Source organism: Pelophylax lessonae (assembly GCF_965119305.1).
Source record: "Pelophylax lessonae genome assembly, chromosome: 4".
Lineage (NCBI taxonomy): Eukaryota > Metazoa > Chordata > Amphibia > Anura > Ranidae > Pelophylax > Pelophylax lessonae.
The window spans coordinates 614,500,966-614,528,142 of record NC_138771.1 but is presented as its reverse complement, the minus strand read 5'-3'; the positions used below and the strand labels follow the sequence as shown (position 1 = coordinate 614,528,142).

General features: G+C 46.0%; 1 protein-coding gene across 1 annotated transcript in view; it reads right to left on the bottom strand.

Moving 5' to 3' along the window:
* LOC309553572 (venom factor-like) overlaps positions 1–27,177 on the bottom strand; it is a 159,151-nt gene that overhangs the window by 98,806 nt on the left and 33,168 nt on the right. Inside the window, exons 6-11 of the mRNA XM_082254844.1 lie at positions 21,470–21,552; positions 4,968–5,055; positions 4,745–4,847; positions 3,330–3,450; positions 1,587–1,702; positions 1,134–1,280 (exon numbers count right to left, since the gene is read on the bottom strand). Of these exons, the coding sequence (XP_082110970.1) occupies positions 1,134–1,280; positions 1,587–1,702; positions 3,330–3,450; positions 4,745–4,847; positions 4,968–5,055; positions 21,470–21,552 (658 nt within the window). The remainder of the gene's footprint in view (positions 1–1,133; positions 1,281–1,586; positions 1,703–3,329; positions 3,451–4,744; positions 4,848–4,967; positions 5,056–21,469; positions 21,553–27,177) is intronic.

Sequence of the window (27,177 nt, the reverse complement as noted above, 5' to 3'; positions counted from 1 at the left end):
AGGGGCTCCAGTGTCTCTACCCCATCAGTCAGCTCTCATGGACCTCTGTGTTCAGCTCCTTCCTTCCTGGTCCCCAGGCCGACCACCTGTGACTGCGTGCCACTGCTACAGAGGAGGAGGCAGCCGCCACCCTCCCTCCGGGACTCTGCTCACCAGCCAAAGACCCCGCAGCACATGTGCTCCTGGCTTTTATACCACACCCCACAATGTACCGAGACAATCAGTCTGTGCCAATCACTGGGGCTGTATCAAAGCCTGTGTACCCATTGGTCAGATTTCCTCCACTGTCCAATATGCCTCCCTATTGGACCAGTGTGAAACAAACACTCCCGACAAGATGAATCGCACATTGAGCACTATGAGCAGACCTAACTCACAGATCTGGCTCTCTGTTAGGCAGAAAGCCATATAGATTTGCCTGCTGCTCCTCTGATAGGCAGACAGAGCCAAAAACTATACTGTCTCAGTAGCACCTACCTAGGAGGGTGCTACATACAGATCAAAGGGAAAAACTACTATGGCCAAAACAGATCCCCCCCAGTGGTTGTTAATAATGGTGCACTAAAATGAAAATTCCGGTGCCGAAACCAAAAATTCAGAATGCACTTGGCATTCTAAAACCGAAGCCGACAGTTTTTAATATTTTTTTTTTTTTAAATCTTATAATGTGGCTGGCGTTTTTGCATTGAAGTCAATGGGATGCAATTTTGCATTGCACTAAATAGGGGGTGTTTTTGCATTAAAGTCAATGGGACACGATTTTGCATTGAAGTCAATGGGACACAATTTTACATTGCAGTCAACAGGGGGTGTTTTTGCATTGAAGTCAACGGGACGTAAGTTTGCATTGAAGTCAATGGGATGCGATATTGCAGCATTCCATTATTGGCGCCTTTTTTTTCTATCAGCAGATTTTTGCATTGAAGTCAATGGGACACGATTTTGTATTGAAGTCAATGGGACACGATTTTACATTGCAGTAAATAGCAGCCAATATATTGGTGTATCCCTAGTTGTTCATCTAAGAACTTTTTTATTTCTTTTTTATTTAAGTTGCACCATACATGTTTACATTATTGTGTTCTGAAACTACTAAAAAAGATCCAAAAGAAAACAAAAAATATAAGTGTTACCGTTATTTCAAGCAAGCTTATATCTGCACGGGTATTGATGGTCAGCCGAACAGTTCCATCTTTCAGCGTAATCCCTCTCACTGACCCTGGTTCTGCCACCACAGGGACACGGTGTGCTGGAGACCCATCTGGGTTAGTGACAAACACCTAAAATAGATGACAGATATACTGAAACACAACAGTCTTATTACAGATCCTTTTACACAAACAATCTCTAATATTTACCCAACCATCAGCAATTATACCATGCCATCATCATAAGTTTGTAAACTGTTCCTTTCTATTCTTTGATAGCTATATACAAATAAACTGTAATACGTGACAAAGGCTGCCAGAGCACTAGGGTTTAGCTAAAGACAGTACAGCAGAGGAGCTTGCTTTTCAGCTCCCCTTATCTGATTGAAACATGCAATAATTTGCAGTATATAATAAACTTTCAATATCTTGTCTTACCATTAGATCCATAGGCATTCCAGGTTTGAAAAATTTGGAGGTTTTGGTGAAGAGAACTTTGTATGGGGTGTTGACCATATAGATATCATTAAGTTCAGTTTCTACCATATCACTGCCTGCAAATAAAAACACACAATTGATACTAAAGTCAATTAGCTATATTGGAAATTAAGCTAAATAAATATATGCAAATGGCTTCTTTAAAAGTAAAAAGGGGACTTCAGACCTTGAAGTAAATGCCCAACCCACTCGCTTTGTAATAGATCACATGGCCTTTAACAAACCAGAATACCTACATATGGACAGTAACATTTTGGCATTTACCCAGAAAACCTTTGTTTTTGTAGAGTTTTACCCCTCTCCTCACCCCTCTCCTCACCTCCCTACATAACCTTTTATGTAGCTGCTAGATGAGTGAATGGGAATACCATAGTGTGTTTCTTGAGTAACAGCTCTGAGTTTGCTGGGGCTGGTGACATCAGATCCAAGATAGAGGCACGCAGCAGCCCCATGCCTTTTGGGTGTTTACACAAGAAATACTTTTACAGGTAAATAAAATACAAAAAAATATGTTAAATTCAAAAATGAGAATATTGTTGCTGAAATGAATGGTCTGGCAACAGGGTCTCTTTAAAAATAAATTACTTCAAATATTAAGTAGAGGGGCAATTTACCTACAGCCCACCATATAAAAATGTTTATGCACTTAATGTTTCCCTAGCGATAAAATGCTTTATGGGGCTGGATTGCTGGCCCAGCATCCAACCTACCTTGCATCCTCCCACCTGATTTTGATTCCTCTCTTTTGATGCCATGATACTCCTCCTTAAGCTTTACTAAGTTACTTTTATGCCGCCAGTGCTCTATGCCCCGGCGACACCCCTCCTCCCTCTTCTCTTTCCCTTCCCCCTGCACCTCTCTCTTCCTCCCTCCCTCCCTCTCTCTTTCTCCCTCTTCCCTTTCTTCCCCTGTATGTGCTCTAATGTGTTTACTAAATACGTCCTAGACGTGATGTACCTCAACAGCATGGTTATGCCTTTGCACTCATCACGATTCCTGTCTACGTTTTCAATCTGAATATGTAACCCCAGTTTTTACCACCAGTAACCCCAGTTTTTACCACCATGGTTGTTGACTTCACTTTTGTCGCTCTGTTTTCTCTATAATTTTTTTCTTTTTTATGTATATGAATCTCGGAGTCGCCTCTCTCTACATAATAGCGAGTGGGAGGTCGTATCGCCCCACACAGGCACAGCTTGTTCCCTTTACGGGGTGCCTGGGTGCCGGCTGCGACAACCCCACCTCCTATCATCCTCGTTACTTGCGGCTTGCTTTTGTAACCGCCTGAAAGTACAGTTGGGTTTTGTACAGGGCTTTTTTTCAGGGGGAACGCGGGGGAACGCAAACACTGAATGTATTTAAGTGCAAGGGATGCTGGGGTGTGCTGGATGGTCTATTGATGGGTTATCTATTGTCACTAGTGGGGATATATTTTTGTATATGGGTCTATTGTTGCTGGAGGAGGAACTGTTGTTGCTAGGAGGGATCTTATATTTCTGGGGAGTCAGTTGTTGCTAGGAGGGATCTACTGTTGAGAGAGAGGTCTATTGTTGCTGGGGTGAATCTATTGTTGCTGGGGTGCTATTTTGTTGTGGAGGCATTGTTGTGTGGGTGATCTCTTGTTCTAAACTTCAAAACTGATATTTCAGAATTGGGTAGACACCAGCGAGTTGAAGCTCCCACCTGAGTCAGTGATGACTGTAGCGGATACACTTAGTCTCCATTGAAGCATGTCGTTCTCCTGCTGGAAGTACTTCACTAGGTCCTCTCGTTTCAGAGAAGCAGAGCCTTCACCATCCTGTATCTGGAATTAGACCGGCCAAAGTAAAGTTTTATTCAGACAATTGTAATAAATACCATTTAACAATTGAACTTAAAATAAGCAATTCATGAACAAGATAAGGCATACTTGAGTTATGAAAAGGATTTCTCCTGAATATTGTAACAATTGATCATTCATTGCCTGTGTATTGCATACTCTTGCCCATTTGAGGACCATATATTGTCAGCACTGCAATTTCTTGCCGTAGCAAGACACTGCTGTTTAGAGAGTCATATTACTATAATTTATTCTCCTCTAGGCCTGTCATGACTGAAGCACTCCACTATTATACATATTTTAAGGGATGAACTTTGAGTTTACTCCTAACACAGGCTCAGAATTATTTTACTTGTTCAGACTTTCTTCCAAATGCCAAACATTTTGCTCATTTGGCGGGGGGGGGGGGGGGCAAATATTATATATAATAACCCATTTTCTTTTGCTACTACATATATGACAGCTTCCTCTCAATGGTTATTAAGAGAGCAGTGGGTGCTGGCCCCCACCACATCCTTAGCATCTAGTGATGTCACCCAGCCCCAATCATTTGCAGGCTGTGAATCCTTTCTAAAGCAGCCTTAGTAGAAAAGCGAGACTCTCTGCTCTCTGTAGAGAAGCTGTGATCTTTAGCAGAGACTCTACATGTCCCCGCTGAGACTGAGCCAGAGTTCTAAATTCAGCAGGAGGCATGATCTTTGATGATTGCAGAGCTATGGGCCTAACTCAGTAAAGGGTGTGTTGAATCTCTGCAATGAGACCACTGCTTCTCACAGAGATCAAGAGTCTCAATCTGCAATTGCTTGCGGAAAACAGGAATTTCTGTTTAGACTGTTGCTGCTTTAAAAGGATAATTAACTGTACAGGTAAAATTTGATATGCATTTTATATGCCTAGGGTAACTTTGGGGCACTCTTGCACTGCCTGGGGGCCACATGTGAAGTGTACAGGCTTCCAAATAATGATTGACTCTATGTGGCCATAATCTTAAAAATGCAGGAAGTTTTACATTTGGAAAATACATCAGATGTGCATGTGTGAGAAAATGCTAATACATAATACCATCAGAGTTTATAAGAGTATGTCTGCATAAAGCCATTTACTTGTATGGCAGGCTGTTTGAGGGCCCCAATGCTTTCCAGGTGTGGGAAGCACCAGAAGATTACTCTAGGCGTAAAAATTCCAATAAAATCTCCACTTCATTTTGATGTACATGGAATATATTAAGATGATTTAAACTTAAGGTTCAATTGGACTTTAACAGGATAAGAATCAATACCTCAATCCTTCTTAGGGTATTCGGTAGACTTTTCTTTTCACCCTCTCTTGACACCGAGAACAACACATAGGCCATACCATCCAAAGGCTTCCCGTAGAGATAACTAATAAAAGAAAGAAAAAAAGAGTTATATTTGAGAATAGACCGTTACTGTATGGATATCATTGTCTGATCACTAGAACATACAGATATACAGTAACACATAGCCTGCATTTATACTCACTTTGCGTGGATCTCAACTCTGAACTCTTGATCATTGATGTAGTAAAATTTTTTCTCTGCGATTATTTTCACCTCAAAACTGGGTAGAACTGCAATAACAAATACAGTAAAGAATATATTATATTTAGTGTTGAGCGAACACGGACTGTATTATTTGTGTTCGTACCGAATAATTGGATTTTTGTTACCCGAACACGAACACGGACACTTTACTGTATATTCGGGTAAAAATCCGTGTTCGGTCGTTTTATTTCCGGGTTTTGCATGCTTTGGCGCTCTTTTCATGGCGGGCTTTCAACAGCCAATCAACAATCGTTTAACTGGTGTGCCTTAAGCCATCCCAGCCATGCCTGCAAATGTCTCAGTAGCTGTGATTGGCCGTCTGAAGCATGTGACCAAGTCTTTATAAGTTCCAGGCAGCCGCAGCGGCGTCATTATGCTGCTTAGATCAGGGACAGAGCACACATCAACGTGCTGGCTGCTGATTAGGGAAAGATAGGCAGGAAAAAACCATTTGTGTCCGGATAGAATTGAGGGACAGGTCGGAGTGTTTAGGCAGGGCGAGTTGTAGGCATTTTAGGGATAGAGTCTGCTGAATTATAGGGTCAGTGTGTTCTACAAACTACAATCGATATTGCTGTGTGGGGTGGGGTCTGCACTTAGTTCTCCTGATCTACGATCTCTTCTCAATCCTGTTAGGGACAGAGTCTGCTGAATTTTAGGGAAAGTGTGTTCTACAAACTACAATCGATATTGCTGTGTGGTGTGGGATAGGAGATAGGCAGGTGTCAGTGATCCACATCCATTTTTCTGTGTGTGGGCTGCAGTGAACACAATCTTTTTGGGGTGCAGTGAACACAATCCTTTTGGAGTGCAGTGAACAAAATCTTTGTGGGGTGCAGTGAACAAAACCTTTGTGGGGGTACAGTGAACACAATCTTTGTGGGGTGCAGTGAAGACAATCCTTGTGGGGTGCAGTGAAGACAATCCTTGTGGGGTGCAGTGAACAAAATCTTTGGGGGGTACAGTGAACACAATCTTTGTGGGGTGCAGAGAAGACAATCCTTGTGGGGTGCAGTGAACAAAATCTTTTGGGGGGGTACAGTGAACACAATCTTTGTGGGGTGCAGTGAACAAAACCTTTGTGGGGTGCAGTGAACACAATCTTTGTGGGCTGCAGTGAAGACAATCCTTGTGGGGTGCAGTGAAGACAATCTTTATGGGGTGCAGTGAACAAAATCTTTGGGGGGTACAGTGAACACAATCTTTGTGGGGTGCAGTGAACAAAACCTTTGTGGGGTACAGTGAACACAATCTTTGTGGGGTGCAGTGAACAAAACCTTTGTGGGGTACAGTGAACACAATCTTTGTGGGGTGCAGTGAAGACAATCCTTTTGGAGTGCAGTGAACACAATCTTTGTGGGGTACAGTGAACACAATCTTTGTGGGGTGCAGTGAAAAAAACCTTTGTGGGGTACAGTGAACACAATCTTTGTGGGGTGCAGTGAACACAATCTTTGTGGGGTGCAGTGAACAAAACCTTTGTGGGGTGCAGTGAACACAACCTTTGTGGGGTACAGTGAACACAATCTTTGTGGGGTGCAGTGAACAAAACCTTTGTGGGGTACAGTGAACACAATCTTTGTGGGGTACAGTGAACACAATCTTTGTGGGGTGCAGTGAACAAAACCTTTGTGGGGTACAGTGAACACAATCTTTGTGGGGTGCAGTGAAGACAATCCTTTTGGAGTGCAGTGAACAAAATCTTTGTGGGGTACAGTGAACACAATCTTTGTGGGGTGCAGTGAACAAAATCTTTGTGGGGTACAGTGAACACAATCTTTGTGGGGTGCAGTGAAGACAATCCTTGTGGGGTGCAGTTAAGACAATCCTTGTGGGGTGCAGTGAACAAAATCTTTGGGGGGGTACAGTGAACAAAATCTTTGTGGGGTGCAGTGAACAAAACCTTTGTGTGGTACAGTGAACACAATCTTTGTGGGGTGCAGTGAACAAAACCTTTGTGGGGTACAGTGAACACAATCTTTGTGGGGTGCAGTGAAGACAATCCTTTTGGAGTGCAGTGAACACAATCTTTGTGGGGTACAGTGAACACAATCTTTGTGGGGTGCAGTGAACAAAACCTTTGTGGGGTACAGTGAACACAATCTTTGTGGGGTGCAGTGAACACAATCTTTGTGGGGTGCAGTGAACAAAACCTTTGTGGGGTGCAGTGAACACAACCTTTGTGGGGTACAGTAAACACAATCTTTGTGGGGTGCAGTGAACAAAACCTTTGTGGGCTACAGTGAACACAATCTTTGTGGGGTACAGTGAACACAATCTTTGTGGGGTGCAGTGAACAAAACCTTTGTGGGGTACAGTGAACACAATCTTTGTGGGGTGCAGTGAACACAATCTTTGTGGGGTGCAGTGAACAAAACCTTTGTGGGGTGCAGTGAACACAACCTTTGTGGGGTACAGTGAACACAATCTTTGTGGGGTGCAGTGAACAAAACCTTTGTGGGGTACAGTGAACACAATCTTTGTGGGGTACAGTGAGCACAATCTTTGTGGGGTGCAGTGAACAAAACCTTTGTGGGGTACAGTGAACACAATCTTTGTGGGGTGCAGTGAACAAAACCTTTGTGGGGTACAGTGAACACAATCTTTGTGGGGTGCAGTGAAGACAATCCTTTTGGAGTGCAGTGAACAAAATCTTTGTGGGGTACAGTGAACACAATCTTTGTGGGGTGCAGTGAACAAAATCTTTGTGGGGTACAGTGAACACAATCTTTGTGGGGTGCAGTGAAGACAATCCTTGTGGGGTGCAGTGAAGACAATCCTTGTGGGGTGCAGTGAACAAAATCTTTGGGGGGTACAGTGAACACAATCTTTGTGGGGTGCAGTGAACAAAACCTTTGTGGGGTACAGTGAACACAATCTTTGTGGGGTACAGTGAACAAAACCTTTGTGGGGTACAGTGAACACAATCTTTGTGGGGTGCAGTGAAGACAATCCTTTTGGAGTGCAGTGAACACAATCTTTGTGGGGTACAGTGAACAAAACCTTTGTGGGGTACAGTGAACACAATCTTTGTGGGGTGCAGAGAAGACAATCCTTTTGGGGTGCAGTGAACACAATCTTTGTGGGGTACAGTGAACACAATCTTTGTGGGGTGCAGTGAACAAAACCTTTGTGGGGTACAGTGAACACAATCTTTGTGGGGTGCAGTGAACAAAACCTTTGTGGGGTACAGTGAACACAATCTTTGTGGGGTACAGTGAACACAATCTCATACTTCTGAAGCTTTGAGGGTGCTGCCTGTTCTATACTCCTCCTCCTCCTCCTCATCCATCCTTTTAGGTGTACAAACAATAGTAATTGAGGCCTAGTGTGCTTCTGTACGTGTGAAAAACATACACTTTTTTTGATCATATTTCCTATTCCGTTATTCAATAAAAACCTTTGGGGCTCAATTAAATTGCGGAATAGTCTGTGTCGGTACGTGTGAGATCCACCTTTCCAAGTTTTTGGGGTTCATCTCATACTTCTGAAGCTTTGAGGGTGCTGCCTGTTCTATACTCCTCCTCCTCCTCTTCCTCATCCATCCTTTTCGGTGTACAAACAATAGTAATTGGGGCCTAGTGTGCTTCTGTACGTGTGAAAAACATACACTTTTTTTTGATCATATTTCCTATTCCGCTATTCAATAAAAACCTTTGGGGCTCAATTAAATTGCGGAATAGTCTGTGTCGGTACGTGTGAGATCCACCTTTCCAAGTTTTTGGGGTTCATCTCATACTTCTGAAGCTTTGAGGGTGCTGCCTGTTCTATACTCCTCCTCCTCCTCTTCCTCATCCATCCTTTTAGGTGTACAAACAATAGTAATTGGGGCCTAGTGTGCTTCTGTACGTGTGAAAAACATACACTTTTTTTTTATCATATTTCCTATTCCGCTATTCAATAAAAACCTTTGGGGCTCAATTAAATTGCAGAATAGTCTGTGTCGGTACGTGTGAGATCCACCTTTCCAAGTTTTTGGGGTTCATCTCATACTTCTGAAGCTTTGAGGGTGCTGCCTGTTCTATACTCCTCCTCCTCCTCTTCCTCATCCATCCTTTTAGGTGTACAAACAATAGTAATTGGGGCCTAGTGTGCTTCTGTACGTGTGAAAAACATACACTTTTTTTTTATCATATTTCCTATTCCGCTATTCAATAAAAACCTTTGGGGCTCAATTAAATTGCGGAATAGTCTGTGTCGGTACGTGTGAGATCCACCTTTCCAAGTTTTTGGGGTTCATCTCATACTTCTGAAGCTTTGAGGGTGCTGCCTGTTCTATACTCCTCCTCCTCCTCATCCATCCTTTTAGGTGTACAAACAATAGTAATTGGGGCCTAGTGTGCTTCTGTACGTGTGAAAAACATACACTTTTTTTTTATCATATTTCCTATTCCGCTATTCAATAAAAACCTTTGGGGCTCAATTAAATTGCGGAATAGTCTGTGTCTGTACGTGTGAGATCCACCTTTCCAAGTTTTTGGGGTTCATCTCATACTTCTGAAGCTTTGAGGGTGCTGCCTGTTCTATACTCCTCCTCCTCCTCCTCCTCATCCATCCTTTTAGGTGTACAAACAATAGTAATTAGGGCCTAGTGTGCTTCTGTACGTGTGAAAAACATACACTTTTTTTTGATCATATTTCCTATTCCGCTATTCGATAAAAACCTTTGGGGCTCAATTAAATTGCGGAATAGTCTGTGTCGGTACGTGTGAGATCCACCTTTCCAAGTTTTTGGGTTCCATCTCATACTTCTGAAGCTTTGAGGGTGCTGCCTGTTCTATACTCCTCCTCCTCCTCTTCCTCATCCATCCTTTTAGGTGTACAAACAATAGTAATTGGGGCCTAGTGTGCTTCTGTACGTGTGAAAAACATACACTTTTTTTTGATCATGTTTCCTATTCCGCTATTCAATAAAAACCTTTGGGGCTCAATTAAATTGCGGAATAGTCTGTGTCGGTACGTGTGAGTTCCACCTTTCCAAGTTTTTGGGGTTCATCTCATACTTCTGAAGCTTTGAGGGTGCTGCCTGTTCTATACTCCTCCTCCTCCTCCTCCTCATCCATCCTTTTAGGTGTACAAACAATAGTAATTGGGGCCTAGTGTGCTTCTGTACGTGTGAAAAACATACACTTTTTTTTGATCATATTTCCTATTCCGCTATTCAATAAAAACCTTTGGGGCTCAATTAAATTGCGGAATAGTCTGTGTCTGTACGTGTGAGATCCACCTTTCCAAGTTTTTGGGGTTCATCTCATACTTCTGAAGCTTTGAGGGTGCTGCCTGTTCTATACTCCTCCTCCTCCTCCTCATCCATCCTTTTAGGTGTACAAACAATAGTAATTGGGGCCTAGTGTGCTTCTGTACGTGTGAAAAACATACACTTTTTTTTGATCATATTTCCTATTCCGCTATTCAATAAAAACCTTTGGGGCTCAATTAAATTGCGGAATAGTCTGTGTCGGTACGTGTGAGATCCACCTTTCCAAGTTTTTGGGGTTCATCTCATATTTCTGAAGCTTTGAGGGTGCTGCCTGTTCTATACTCCTACTCCTCCTCTTCCTCATCCATCCTTTTAGGTGTACAAACAATAGTAATTGGGGCCTAGTGTGCTTCTGTACGTGTGAAAAACATACACTTTTTTTTGATCATATTTCCTATTCCGCTATTCAATAAAAACCTTTGGGGCTCAATTTAAATTGCGGAATAGTCTGTGTCGGTACGTGTGAGATCCACCTTTCCAAGTTTTTGGGGTTCATCTCATACTTCTGAAGATTTGAGGGTGCTGCCTGTTCCATACTCCTCTTCCTCATCCTCCCTTTAGGGTAGGAAAAAATTTAATCGGGCCTAGTCTGTGTTTGTACGTGTGAGATACACAGTTTTTTATCCTATTCCGCTATTCAATACACACCCTTTTGGTGTAAAAAACATTAAATTGCGGCATAGTTTGCATATTTGACTGTGAGATACACCCGTGCGATACTGTTGTTCTTTTGTTCCGCTATTCAATAAAGACCTTTCTAGGGCAAGATCTTAAATTTCAGAAATATGAGGAGAGCGTCAAATAGGGGCCGTGGCCTGGGTCGTGGTGGTGCTGCTGCTAGAGCTCCTGTTGCAAGGAGAGGACGTGGTCGATCTGTGCCAGCTACACGCACAAGTGAAACACCTTCCTCAAGTGTGAGTAGGCGACAGAACCTGCATCAGTATTTGGTAGGGCATCATACAACCCTAGAAGTGATGAGGCCAGAACAAGTGGAGGCGATAGTAGATTGGTTTGCTGCTGACAGTGCCTCCAGTTCCTTCACATTGTCTCCCACCCAGTCTACTGCAGAAAGGTCACAGTTGGCACCTGCAGCCGATGTCCAACCGTCTTTCACCTCACCCCCTTGCAAATCAGGCAAGCAGTCTGAGCCCCAAGCCATACAGCAGTCTCTTCTTCTTTTTGATGACTCCAGGGCCGGACTGGCCTAGCGGGATACCGGGAGGTTTCCCGGTGGGCCGCTGGCCCTGGGGCCGCTTTAAGGGCCGCCGCAGCCGCATCGCCGCTTTAAGGGCAGGCGCAGCCGCATCGCCGCTTTAAGGGACGGCGCAGCCGCATCGCCGCTTTAAGGGCCGCCGCAGCGCCGCTTTAATCACTGGGGTCCACTCGTGTGACGTCAGCCGCTGTGAGCCGTCAGGACGCCGATGGTCACGGGGGCGGGCGGCTCAGCGGCGGGAAAATTGACTAGCTGAGTCAGTGGAGGGAGGCTGGCTGAGCGTGCGGGAGAGGCTGCGAGTGCGACCCGACTGGTAACTGTCGCGGGCACGCCGATTATGATCCCTCCCTCTGCACTCATCCCCACAGTCCCTCCTCCCCGATCCTAAGGGTTTTTGGGTGATGCCAGGTGGGAAGGCAACACAGGACTCAGAGCCAAGATATGTCATGTGGGTTTGCCACTGCACCTTCTTTACCCCAACCCCACTCTGCAGTAAAAGACATCTGTGCCCTTCTAACACCCCAGCCCTCCTGAACCCCAGTGCCATCACCTCCAGACCCCCGGCGCCATGCCCCACCTAAACCCCCAGTGCCATACCCATGCCCTCCTGAACCCCAGTGCCATCCCCTCCAGACCCCCGGCACCATGCCCCACCTAAACCCCCAGTGCCATACCCATACCCTCCTGAACCCCAGTGCCATCCCCTCCAGACCCCTGGCGCCATGCCCCACCTGAACCCCCAGTGCCATACCCATGCCCTCCTGAACCCCAGTGCCATCCCCTCCAGACCCCCGGCGCTATGCCCCACCTGAACCCCCAGTGCCATACCCATGCCCTCCTGAACCCCAGTGCCATCCTCTCCAGACCCCCGGCGCCATGCCCCACCTGAACCCCCAGTGCCATGCCCTCCTGAACCCCAGTGCCATCCCCTCCAGACCCCCGGCGCCATGCCCCACCTGAACACCCAGTGCCATGCCCATGCCCTCCTGAACCCCAGTGCCATCCCCTCCAGACCCCCGGCACCATGCCCCACCTGAACCCCCAGTGCCATGCTACTGACCCCCAGCACCATGCCCTCCCTACCCCCAGCGCCATGTTCTCCTGAACACCCAGCGCCATGCCCTCCTGAACCCCCAGCGCCATGCCCTCCTGACCCCCAGCGCCATGCCCTCCTGACCCCCAGCGCCTTGCTCTCCTGAACCCCAGGGCCATGCTCTCCTGAGCTCCCCCTGCCATGCCCTCCTGACCCCCAGCGCCATACCTTCCTGATCCCCAGCCTCATGCCCTCCTGAACCCCAGTGCCATGCCCTCCTGAACCCCAGTGCCATGCCCTCCTGAACTCCCAGCGCCATGCCCTCCTGAACTCCCAGCGCCATGCCCTCCTGAACTCTCAGTGCCATGCCCTCCTGACCCCCCCCAAAGCCATGCCCTCCTGAACACCCAGCACCATGCCCTCCTGAACCCCAGTGCCATCCCCTCCAGACCCCTGGTGCCATGCCCCACCTGAACCCCCAGTGCCATACCTATGCCCTCCTGAACCCCAGTGCCATCCCCTCCAGACCCCCGGCGCCATGCCCCACCTGAACCCCCAGTGCCATACCCATGCCCTCCTGAACCCCAGTGCCATCCTCTCCAGACCCCCGGCGCCATGCCCCACCTGAACCCCCAGTGCCATGCCCTCCTGAACCCCAGTGCCATCCCCTCCAGACCCCCGGCGCCATGCCCCACCTAAACACCCAGTGCCATGCCCATGCCCTCCTGAACCCCAGTGCCATCCCCTCCAGACCCCCGGCACCATGCCCCACCTGAACCCCCAGTGCCATGCTACTGACCCCCAGCACCATGCCCTCCCTACCCCCAGCGCCATGTTCTCCTGAACACCCAGCGCCATGCCCTCCTGAACCCCCAGCGCCATGCCCTCCTGACCCCCAGCGCCATGCCCTCCTGACCCCCAGCGCCATGCCCTCCTGACCCCCAGCGCCATGCCCTCCTGACCCCCAGCGCCTTGCTCTCCTGAACCCCAGGGCCATGCCCTCCTGACCCCCAGCGCCATACCTTCCTGATCCCCAGCCTCATGCCCTCCTGAACCCCAGTGCCATGCCCTCCTGAACTCCCAGCGCCATGCCCTCCTGAACTCCCAGCGCCATGCCCTCCTGAACTCTCAGTGCCATGCCCTCCTGACCCCCCCCAAAGCCATGCCCTCCTGAACACCCAGCACCATGCCCTCCTGAACCCCAGTGCCATCCCCTCCAGACCCCTGGCGCCATGCCCCACCTGAACCCCCAGTGCCATACCTATGCCCTCCTGAACCCCAGTGCCATCCCCTCCAGACCCCCGGCGCCATGCCCCACCTGAACCCCCAGTGCCATGCCCTCCTGAACCCCAGTGCCATCCCCTCCAGACCCCCGGCGCCGTGCCCCACCTGAACACCCAGTGCCATGCCCATGCCCTCCTGAACCCCAGTGCCATCCCCTCCAGACCCCCGGCACCATGCCCCACCTGAACCCCCAGTGCCATGCTACTGACCCCCAGCATCATGCCCTCCCTACCCCCAGCGCCATGTTCTCCTGAACACCCAGCGCCATGCCCTCCTGACCCCCAGCGCCATGCCCTCCTGACCCCCAGCGCCATGCCCTCCTGACCCCCTGCGCCATGCCCTCCTGACCCCCAGCGCCTTGCTCTCCTGAACCCCCCGGTGCCATGCCCTCTTGACACTTCAGCCATCCTGACCCCCCAATACCCTGCCCTCCTGACCCCCCCCCCTGCACGGTGCCCTTCTGATCCCGTAGTACTGTGCCCCCTTACCCCAGCCCTACATACTGATGACCTCTGTACACTGCCCTATATGCTACCTCTGTACACTCCCCTACATACTACTGACCCCTGTACACTGCCCTACATACTACTGACCTCTGTGCCCTGCCCTACATACTACTGACCTCTGTACTCTGCCCTACATACTACTGACCTCTGTACACTGCCCTACATACTACTGACCTCTGTGCACTGCCCTACATACTACTGACTTATGTACACTGCCCTACATACTACTGACCCCTGTACACTGCCCTACATACTACTGACCTCTGTACACTGCCCTACATACTACTGACCTCTGTACACTGCCCTACATACTACTGACCCCTTTACACTGCCCTACATACTACTGACCCCTGTACACTGCTCTACATACTACTGACACTGGCCAGAAATCAGAGCACATAGCCAGGCTTGAAACTAATCAAGAAAATCCGCTTGCAGTACCAGATGTTCTGCCTTCATGATGGACTCCGGCATCTGACTTGTGGGGGCAACCAATTACCCCCCCAGACTAGACAAAAAAAATGTGAATGAAAGTGAATGACGAGATTCTCACTGAAGCTAACTTTTAAGGTAGGCTAAGTTTATATTTTTACAGTGACATTAGTTTTAGTAGTTTTTTCAGGGTTTTCTTTATGCCATCTTTAATTTTTATTATGGATTTGCTAGTTAATTTGAAAAAAAATAAATGATAAAAAGGGGATTCTAAAAAAGGTAGCTCTGCACCCCGGTGATCTTTGATCTCTTCAATGTTGTTCAGGTAGATCTCCATCTTTTATAGGTTGCCTACCCCTGCTTTAGAGACTCAGTGCTACGTTAGACACGATTATCAGCAAAGATATGCACTTTCCCCGATATATCGGAGGTGGCCAATATTGCCGATATTTCGGGAAAGTGCGTTTACCGGAGAGATGCCTGCAACTTGAGGCGTCACCCCGGTACCGGCGTCCATAGCCGACGGTCAGCTTTTTTTAATGACAACCGATGCTGAGAAGCCACTCGGCTGTCGTTACAAGGAGCGGGAGGGGAGCCTTCCACGGCTCGTCCAGGTCTCCTGTCCCACTGGGAGACCTGAGCAACCAGCCTGCACGGCTGTCGAATACCCGATCAAAGCCACATTCGGCTCTGATTGGGTCTCCACGCAAAACCCCGGAAGTGATGTCATGAGTAATATCACTTCCGGGTACTGTCTGGCGCCAGATTAAAAAAAATTACGGCATTCAAAACAGCCAAACTTGGCGTTTTGAATGCATTTAAGTGCAGAGGAGGGGTTCCTCCTCTCCCAGATCCCTCCACAAAAGTACTTTTAAAAAAAAAAAAAAAAACATTTTAAATGTACAAAAAAAACATCCGATACCGATATGCATTGGCTAAAAGATCGGTATTGGCAACGAAAAACCTATATCGGTCGATCACTAGTATGAACGTTTACTGGAAGGGGATACAGAGGGTATATTGGGAATCTTAGTGATGAGCGGTATGTGCTCCATATCTCTTTTATAGATGGGGATGTAATACAATCTATGATCACCTGAAAACAGGGTGAGGTGACGTTAAGCTGTTGGGCTGGTATAATAATGTTATGGGGCTGGTATGAAATTATTTCCAGGGCTGTTTTTTATCCCCAGTCCGGCCCTGGATGACTCTGTCAGCAGGGTTTCCCAGGGCCATCCAGAGCTACGTGTGAGTAGCTCTGCAGGACCCCACCACTTCACCACCAATAACTGGGCCTCCATGCGAGACCTGTGTGCCTTGTTGCGCTGTTTTGAGTACTCCACCAACATGGCCAGTGGCAATGACGCCGTTCTCAGCTTAACTATCCCACTTCTATGCCTCCTTGAAAAAACAATTCGGGCGATGATGGAAGAGGATGTGGCACAGGATGAGGAGGAGGATGAAGAGGTAACATTTCCAAGGCTTTCAGGGCAGTCATTCGCAAGGGGCTCCGAGGGTGGGTTCCTGCACACACAAACGCCAGGGACACAATTGTCCAGCAGGGGCACAGTTCTGGAGGATGAGGAGGATGAGGAGGAGGAGGAGCTGGAGGAGGAGATGGAACCATGTTCACAGCAGGGTGGCACCCAGGCCAGCTCATGGCCATCACTGGTGCGTGGCTGGGGGGATACAGAGGACACGGACGATACACCTCCCACAGAGGACAGCCTTTCGTCGCCTCTGGGCAGCCTGGCACACATGAGCGATTACATGCTGCAGTGTCTCCACAACGACCGCCGAGTTGCCCACATTCTAACTTGTGCTGATTACTGGGTGGCCACGCTGCTGGATCCCCGTTACAAGGACAACGTACCGTCCTTAATTCACTCACTGGAGCGCGATCGCAAGATGCGCGAGTACAAGCGCACGCTGGTAGACGCGATGCTGCTGGCATTCCCATCTGACAGCGGGGCCACAGTGGAAGCACAAGGCAGAGGAGGAGGAGGAGGAGGTCGCCAACTCAACCAGGGCACCGCCAGCACCTCAGAAGGCAGGGTTAGCATGGCCGAAATGTGGAAAAGCTTTGTCAGCACGCCACAACAAACAGCAGCACCAGCAGCTCAGATGGAACGTCTTAGCAGGAGGCAGCATTTTACCAACATGGTGGAGCAGTATGTGTGCACACGCCTACATGTAGTGAATGAGGGGTCTGCCCCCTTCAACTTCTGGGTCTCCAAATTGGGCACATGGCCTGAGCTTGCCCTTTACGCCTTGGAGGTGCTGGCGTGCCCTGCAGCCAGTGTATTATCTGAACGGGTATTTAGCACGGCTGGGGGTGTTATAACAGACAAGCGCAGCCGCCTGTCCAGAGACAATGTGGACAAGCTCACGTTCATTAAAATGAACCAGGCATGGATCCCACGGGACTTTTCCGTACCTTGTGCAGAATAGCAATGGATACCGACCTTACCCAGCCATTGTTCCATTTTTGCTCTTTCTCACTCTTTTGGGGTGTACCCTCATTTAAAATTTGTGAAAAGAAGCAGTGTTGGCTACCTCGTCCTCCTCCTCAGGGCCAGATTAACGTAGGGGCTATTGGAGCTGCAGCTCCATGCAGGCCCCTACCTTTTATATAGGCCCCGGGTTGGCCATATTCACTGTGACCGCTCTTCTGTCACTTGTAAACACAGAAGTCTGGCTTCTATGCTCGCTTCCCCAGGCAGCACCCTCAGAACCTCCCCACACAGCGCGAAGGCCGGACAAGGAGGGACAGTTGCCGATGCATGGATGTGTTTATGGGCTTCAGAGACAGCATCCCATGTTGAATTAGGCATGCATGGCTGCACCCTTCCTCCTCTGGGTGCATGCCAAGGCACGGCCCTTAAGGCCCTTCAAAATCCTCAGCACCAAGACCATGATGCTCTTAATCCGGCCCTGGTCCTCCTCCACCGCCGCTTCCACCTACACCGCCCATAGGTGTGCGCAGCCTATTGCATTAGGGTGTGCACCCCAAAGTTGAAATACACATGCATGTGTTTGCCTACATGTACATGGCCCCGATACATTACTCTCCCTGCTGGCAAAGAGAAATAGAGCAGAGCAGGTGCGAGGGAGATCTTTCCCATCTCCTCACTGGCAAACAGAGCGATAATGCTATGTGCCCTAGGTGATTAGGGTGTGCCCAGGTACACCAGGCACACCCTGTGCGCACGCCTATGACACCGCCACATCCACCACCACCTCAACCTCCCTCCTACTCCATATGGGCCTCGTCCTTCAGAGATGAAGAACATTGTTTTATTTTTCTGTTTTTTTTTTGTTGTTTTAAGTTATTTCCCTATCCACATTTGTTTGCAGAGCACTTGCCATGCTCTTAACTACCTTTTGCTGCCATTTGCAGCACTCTAGCCCTTTCCATTGGTGTTTTAGAGCCATTTTAGTGCCTTAAAGTTCGGGTCCCCATTGACTTCAATGGGGTTCGGTGTCCGGGAAAAGTTCGGTAAAAGTCCGGGACACGGACCCGGACTTTTTTTTAAAGTTCGGCCGAACCCGTCGAACACGGACATCTAGGTGTCCGCTCAACCCTAATTATATTGACCCCCCTGTGCATTCATTCCATTTATAGAAATGGCCCAAGAAGGTAAGTGAGGGTCAACCTCCCAACAGGGGCCCAATGCAACATTATAACTAAACACACTTTTCCCAACTCCATTAATAATGAAAAAAAAAAAAAACGTATAGTCTGAAACTAAACCTTAAGGCAGTTTCACATTGCGCCGCTGCTCTTAGGCAGCATCACAGGTGCAGCGCAGTGTACCCGAGGTTTTGAAGTGGGTTATCTGCGCTTTGCCATAGACTTCTATGGTATCCTGCAGTTTTGGTGCATTTTCTGAAGGCGTACCAAAAGTCCTATATGCAGGCCACAGCAAGGCAGTGTGAAGCTGCCCTCATAAACATAAAAAAAGACATCCTGTACATCTTATTGGTGTACATTTTATATATTTTCAGATTCTGAATTATGTTTTTTTCTGAAAGTTATTTTTTATTTTTCATATTCTTGCTGGGAAATATCATTTATTATCAGAATGAAAACCACATTGGAAATAATCTAAAGGGTAACTTTTTAGAAACCATACACACATATACACCATATTACCAAATATATTAGAACGCCTCTCTTTACACGCACATGAGCTTTAATGGCATCCCAGTCTTAGTCCGTAGGGTTCAATATTGGCCCACCCTTTGCAGCTATAATAGCTTCAACTCTTCTGGGAAGGCTGTCCACAAGGTTTAGGAGTGGGCTTGGCCCCCTTAGTTCCAGTGAAGGGAATTCTTAAGGCGTCAGCATACCAAGACATTTTGGACAATTTCATGCTCCCAACTTTGTGGGAACAGTTTTTGGTTGGCTCCTTCCTGTTCCAACATGACTGCGCACCAGAGCACAAAGCAAGGTTCATAAAGACATGGATGAGCGAGTTTGGGGTGGAGGAAATTAACTGGCCTGCACAGAGTGCTGAGCTCAACCCGATAGAACACCTTAGGAATGAATTAGAGAGGAGACTGCGAGCCAGGCTCTCTTGTCCAACGTCAGTACCTGACCTCACAAATACGCATCTGGAAGAATGGTCAAACATTCCCATAGACACACTCCTAAACCTTGTAGACAGTCTTCCCAGAACAGTTGAAGCTGTTAAAGCTGCAAAGGGTGGGCCAACTCAATATTGAACCCTTCGTACTAAGACTGGGATGCCAATAAAGTTCATGTGCATGCAAAGGCAAGAATCCCAATACTTTTAATACTCATAATACTGAATATTATTATTATGATTTGTGTATTCTTCTGTGGTGATATGTGAAATGTCTTTCAACCTTGTGAGCTGCAACGTAAACGTGGTACACGTGGATAATTATGAACAAAGAGAGAAACGGCGCTCAAACAATGTAATGAATCAATTTGTAAATAAATTAGGATTATGTAATTTACTGAATATAAATGACAAAAAACACCGTGCTGTTTAGTGATAAAAAATGGAGTGACAATAAATTTTATTTTATGATAAAATAATAAAAAAAAAATTATTGTCACTCCATTTTTTATCACTAAACAGCACAGTGTTTTTGTCATTTATATTCAGTAAATGACATAATCCTAATTTATTTACAAATTGATTCACTATATTGTTTGAGCGCCATTTCTCTCTTTGTTCATAATTTTTTTTTAATGTAAAAAACAATTAACCGGTTGCCGACTGCACACAGTATATTTACTGCGGCAGCCAGCCCCGGCCAGGCAGAGTGACGTAGATCTACGTCACTCGCCTGTCACTGCTATTAGAGCCAATAGCGGGCAAGCGCACGCCCGCTGAGGCGCGCGCCCGCTGAGGCTCGTTCAGGGAGGAGTGCGGGCATGTGACCGGCGGACCCCATGTCCGCTGGTCACTCGCCGATCGACGGTACAGCGGGAGAAAGGCAGAGCGGCTTATGTAAACAAGCCGCCTGTCATTCTCCCTGTGTAAAAATGAAGATCAGACGGTTCTACTATGTAGAACCGTTGATCTTTGTTTTTACACCAATAGCATTGTCCCACTACAGTTAGAATCACACCCCTAGGACACACTTAACCCCTCCCTGTCCAATACAGTTAACCCCTTCCCTGCCAGTGTCATTTTTGCAGTAACAGTGCATATATATAGCACTGATTACTGCAGTAATGTCACTGGTACCCCCAAAAGTGTCAAAAATGTCAGTCAAGGGACCGATCTGTCCGCCGCAATGTCGCAGTACCGCAAAAAAAAAATCGCAGATCGCCGCCATTACTCGTTAAAAAAAAACCACCAAAAATGACAAAAATCTTTCCCTTTGTTAGTAAACGCAGTAACTTTTGTGCAAACCAATCAAAATACGCTTTTTGCGATTTTTTTTTACCAAACATATGTAGCATAAAACAATTTGGCTGAAAATGTTGAAAAATATTGTTATTTTTGCAAAAATTACGCTCTTTTTTTGTTTATAGCGCATGATCAAAAAATCGCACAAGTGATCAAATACCACCAACAGAAAGCTCTGTTTGTGGGAAAAAAAGGACGTGAATTTCTTTTAGGTACAGCGTCGCACGACCGCGCAATTGTCCGTTAAAGTCACGCAGTAAAAAATCGCAAAAAACCCCCTGGTCAGGAAGGGGGTAAAATCTTCCGGGGCTTAAGTGGTTAAGAAAGGGCTGATTCACACCGCTAATAATGATTTTAATGTATTTTTAGTGAAAATATTGTCTTGATATATTCGGGGGGGAAGGGGGGGGGGGCTGCCAGGTAGGCTGTACGGGTCCCTGTGATTTCTAACAGCAGCCCTGACAGTGGACACCAAGAGAAATAGAGTAGATAAATCTACATACTGAAAACACAGAGAGCATTGAAAACCTTACAGGGGTTGGAATCCTTCCCTATTCTATCCAAAACAAAAGAAAATAAATAGCTCTACATATACTTTAATACAGCTTAAATCTAGATTGAAACATTAGCTCCCCCTACCAATGGTGGAGAGATCATAACATTATGATGCAATCTGCCATGTTGCTGGTTTGCTACTTTGACTGATAAGCTAAGCACTGACTTCTAAAAAAACATTTTGGGTTTATTTTTTTCATTTTATTTTCATCCTGATCAATAAAAATGAAGACAATTCATAAAACGTATAAAATATATGATCTTACCATATTCTTTCACTTCAAAATTTGTACTGAAGTTATGTATAAGGGTGTCTTCAAACTTTGCAGCCACGGTCCAAACTCCGAAACTGAAAAGAATAAGGGAAAAGCAAAAAATTTAAAAAAAGTTGGTACACTGAAAAGATCCGCTAGCAGGTAGAGGTAGTATACTCTCCACTTTTTAAAAAAAAATCATATAAATTGCAGCACTCTAAATACCATAAAATACTGTACATGTGAATGAAATAAAATAATGTGTGAAATTCAGTAATTTGAATCATCAAAACAGTAATCACATTATGCATGGATGTCAAATTCATCAGACCAGTAAAATATAGTAAATAAATAAATAAATAGTCCAAAATAAGGTTAATCTGAAAAAAATAAAGTGCATCAAGAAAAAATCCTAGTGAGAATCCAAGAGAAAAGACTGTATGTCAAGTTATTGGCGACTCTTAGACATTACTACCTGATCAACATTTCCAGGAAGACAGAGCATGAAAGGCATTGGTATATAAATGTTCACAATGATTAGGATTCAATATTTCAATTTCTATTACTTAGGCCCCATTGGCACTAAGGAAGCATGACAACTCAAGCCAAACCATGCAATTTTTGGAATGTACATGAAACACAAAAATGCTTGCTGTACTTATGATGCCATTTGTTATGGTGCTCCAGAGGAACCAATCCAGCAAGAAGTGTGATCTTGTGCATGCATGTAGTGCTTACTACAGAGGGACCACTGGGAATAACCCAGGTCTTCCTTGCCTATTCAGAGGCAGACAGCCCGGGTACCAACTCCAGAACACACCAACAAAACTCAGACTCTGTCTCTGGGTGTCTTTTAAAAGATTTATTGCAGTACTTGAACACATGCAGGTAGAGGGATGAGGTGGCAATATACTCTAAAGCACATGCAGATATTAGAGAACAGATTTTCAAACAAAGTCCTTTAAGAGAGGCCTTAGGTATTGGCTCTGAGGAAGGGAGCGTGTCTCCCGAAACGCGTCAATGGTCCAACGATGGGGACAACAAACTCCACATGTGGTGGACTAATTCCATGCGATATATGTTCTTCTTGTCTGTGAGTATGTTTTTGGCTTTTTGATAAAAGTTTTTAGGTGTCCAAGGTTAATGCACCAGGTGTTTGCGCCTCCTTTTCTTTCTTTTGTAGGCCTTAGGTAATGCTGGAGGTAGAGAGGACACCCACCTCTGGCATCTAATACTCAAAGAACAGGCACACTTGAGACTCTAATTAAAAGGTCCTACTCACAATGTCCAGGGACAGCTCTCAAACCAGCTGATGTGCAACATTCTTCAGTGAAAGTGGCCCTTTTGCAGACCACCTTCCTAAGGTACTGTCCTCCAACAAGTTTCTTTCATGCCAGGTTCCTCGAGGTCTTCAGCTAAGCACAAGCTGGAGCCTGATAACATCAGCTCTTCAAAAACTCAGGCTGCCTCGCATGGGTAGAAGCCCTAGGAGAAAGAGGGAGCTCTGAGCAGACCCTCCAAAATATTTATCTTCTCCCCAGCCTCTTTTCTGGACCAGCCTCCCAGGGATTGGCTAAGGTCAGATAAATATTGATTACCCAGTGGCTGACCCTCCTAAACTATTTCTGGAAGCTTCTTCCAAAGGCAGGCAGGAGTAATCAACCACCAAACTTAGGGAGACCTTCTGAGATCTACAGTATAGCAGAGCCAAAAACAAAATTGATCCAGCCTAGGGCAGGGGCGCTGCATTCAAAAGTGTGCAAAAGCGTGTGGTACTAAAAGCACAGAAGGTAAACTCAAAAAGGTACATGAGTTTCTTTACCACATTAGTAGCACTCAGGGTAGTCCATTGAAATGAATGGGCTGTCCTACTTGTGAAGCATGGGTTACTAAATCCAGGACCCGGCATTCACTATATCTCCCACAGTACACAGAATGTTGAAATGCATTCATTTTAGTAAATATAAATTGATAAATATCTTTTCTCATCTGCAGTATATAGCAGTCTTGTGAATTCTATTAGTGTCTGGTTAAAGCTTGTAGGAGGAGTTTGTCCTCCGACAATTGTGGGAGCCAATGGCGCCACGGCGATGTCTCAGCCAATCAGGAGGGAGAGTCCCTGATGGCTGAGGAACTTGTGGACATAGCTGGACAGAAATGGACTTCAGGTAAGTGTTAGGAGGTGCTAAGGATGCTGCTACACACAGAAGGCTTTTTATCTTAATGAAAGGAATGCATTAATATAAAAAACCTTCTGACTTTACAACTCCTTTAACCACTTCTGGACCGGAAAGATTTGCCCCCTTAATGACCAGGCCATTTTTTGCGATTACTTTAACGGAAAATTTCACTGTTGTGCGACGCTGTACCGAAAGAAAAATTGATGTCCTTTTTTTTTCCACAAATAGAGCTTTCTTTTGGTGGTATTTGATCACTTGTGCGATTTTTATTTTTTGCGCTATAAACAAAAAAAAGAGCGACAATTCTGAAAAAAAAAAAAAAAAAACAATATTTTTCACATTCTGCTATATAACATTCCCAAAAAAAATTTAAATATCAAAATTTTTAATATTTTTAGGCCAATTTGTATTCTGCTACATATTTTTGGTAAAAAAAATTGCCTTAAGCGTATTTTGATTGGTTTGCGCAAAATTTATCGTGTCTACAGATCACGTCTAAAGATTTATGTAATTTTTATATATTTTTTACTAGTAATGGCGGCCATCTGCAATTTGTAGTGGGATTGCGACATTGCGGCCGACAGATCAGACCCCTAACTGACCTTTTTGGGGGGACCAGTAGCATTACTACAGTAATCAGTGCTAAAAATATGCACTGTTACTGTAATAATGACACTGGCAGGGAAGAGGTTAACCTAGTTGGGGATCAAGGGGTTAAATGTAAGCCTAGGGGAGTGATTCTAACTGTGGGGGGCTGAGCTTTTGAAATGATCATAGAGACCTGTGATCCTATATAGAAGAATCACAGACTCTCTGTGATCATTCCAGAGAGAACAATGGTTCAGCTGTGTTTACAACAGCTGACGGTCCTTCTCTCTCAGTGGGGAGCAATTGCGGGTGGCCAGCGGCAATCGCGGGCGCTGGCCCCATGCATCGGCATCCATGCTGCCGAGTGGGGGGGGGAGCGCGCGCTCGCCACCCCAGCACCAGGAGTGCGACCGACGTATACCTAAGTCGATTCACACAGGAGGGACTGCCTGCCGCAGTATAACTGCGGCGGGCGGTCAGTAACTGGTTAAAGGTGCCACACATAAGACTGCCTAATGCCTAAGACTGGCTAATATTCCATTACGAGCACTGGAATCGCCAGATGATCACTGGCACTGTAAGCGGCCCTGATAGCCATCAGTCGCTATCACAGTCTACGCAAACTCCACATAGAGAATCATAAACCACTCACCACATAGAAGCCTCAAGATAGTTTATTAAGTCATTTGGCACATTAGTGAATCTATTCAATACACAGGAATTCCCTCAACATGTTTCACTCATTTAAGAGTTTAATGATGGAGTCAGGAAAAAGCTCTTGATTGAATGAAACGCGTTGAGGAATTGCTTGTATATTGGATGGATTTACTCTTGTGCCAAATGACTTAATCAACTATCTTGAGGGTTCTATGTGGAGAGAGGTTCCTGTTTCTTTATGGTGAGTTTGTGATAGTAGCCTAATGGGCAGAACATGGAGAGGGAACTACTGTGAACAAGTGGGGGAACGGATCTATGTGTATTGGGAGGCTTAGATCCATCCGTATTTGGACTGCAGACTAGAAAAAGAAGGTCTACTGCCCTTCTAGACAGCTGTGTATATCCCAGGACTGGATGGACAGAAATACAGATCCTTTGGCAGGTAAAAAAGCTCCCTTATATCTGTGTATTTATCGGTTCACGAGGAGCTCAGCTTTAACTTAGCACATTTAGGGTGGCCCATTTATTTGTAATAAATGTAGTTGCCCATGTGTAGCACTACCCGCATAGGAGCTGCAAATGTCAGGGTTCCCCACTGCTGCACAGCCAGCCACATAGCATCTTCAACCTGCATCCAGACACAGAAAACTGTCCTTGAGCTTGTTTTTTTTTTTTTTTTTGTTTTTTTTATTAGGGGATAATTACTCTGATGGGGATGGGAATTATGGGATGCCCAAATTGACAATGAAAAAAACCAGGGACAACTTCCTCCCTATACACAGGTCCTCTTGATCCTCCTGCCCAATAACTTAATCCTTTGTACAGCTACGGTGGGTTCACTCCTTTAACAGTCTTTTGTTATCTTAGTAACAGCCTCTTACAGGCTAGGAACTCTCAGTCCCTTAAAGAAGTAGCACATGTGGAGTTAGCTGCATCCTGCAACACCTTCTGCTTCCCTTTAGACACTGGTCCCAGCTCTACTGTTCACAGAAATGCTAGCCCACATGGCTGCCTATCTTCAAAATCCTCCTAACTCACACACTGGAGATCACCTAGCGCAAGGCGGAAGACTTAAGCACACTGGTGTCTTCAAGAGGGACCTGCTACAACTGGCAGTCTCTCCACTTGTCTGTCCTTGCACCGTGCTGATCAACTCACTCTGACCTTTCTTGCTCCCACTGCCTCTCCGGAAAGCCTCCTCCAATTTGTTCTGTGGTACAATCCTTCTAGACCAACCACCTGAGCCCCCGCCCGAGGTAGAGCCCCTCCCTGGCAGGGGTTCCTCGAGGGCAGAGATGTATAGTAACTAAGTAGAACTACTTCACTACTGTACTTAAGTACCGAAAGGCGGTATCTGTACTTTCCTAGAGTAGAATTTTTTTCTCCTACTTCCACTTTTACTTCACTACATTTTTTTCAATGATTTCAATACTTCTACTCTGATATTTTTTTTTTTTTGTGCTGCATAGTTACTAGTTACAATTATAAAAATGACCACTGCCAGAACTGTAGATGGCAGGTTTCATGAAGCTCAAAACATGTGTATTATCAGCGCATACGAAAATAAATGCTACTGTATGTATAAATAAAAGCTGCATTTGAAATAATAAAAAACAATATGATGTTCAAACTTTTGACTTCTTTCTTTAATAACTACATAACACAGTACTTGTACTTTTACTTTCTGTACTTGAGTAGCAACATTTAAAAAAAAACTACTTGCAATACTTAAGTACAAAAAATGTTGAATACTTTAGTACTTCTACTCAAGTCACTTTTTGATCGAGCACTTCCACTTCTACTCAAGTCACTTTTTGATCGAGCACTTCCACTTCTACTCAAGTCACTTTTTGATCGAGCACTTGTACTTTTACTCAAGTATGGGTTTCGAGTACTTTATACAACTCTGCTCGAGGGCCACTGACAGACTCCCTCAGCACTGAATTACCATCTTCCACCTGACTCCCTGCCAGCATGCCTTATCCAATATTTAAGGAGTCCTTAGTCCCCTGACAGGCCCATTTTCCTGGGGATTGGCCAAGGGTCTCTAAATATACATAGCAGCTCCTCCTCGCTTCCGCCCACTATTTTCTAGAACATTCTGCAACATTCTAGAACCAGGGGGAGGCACCAGACAGCTGCCTGGATGAGTCATCCAGCCCTGAACTTTAGTGAAACCTGACCCAGATTCCATGGTTTAGGCCTAGCCCTGAGCCAAACTATATTTTACCTACACTACCACTACCAGAGGGTGCTACACTTGTGTAATATTAAACTGTTTATTGTATTTGCTAT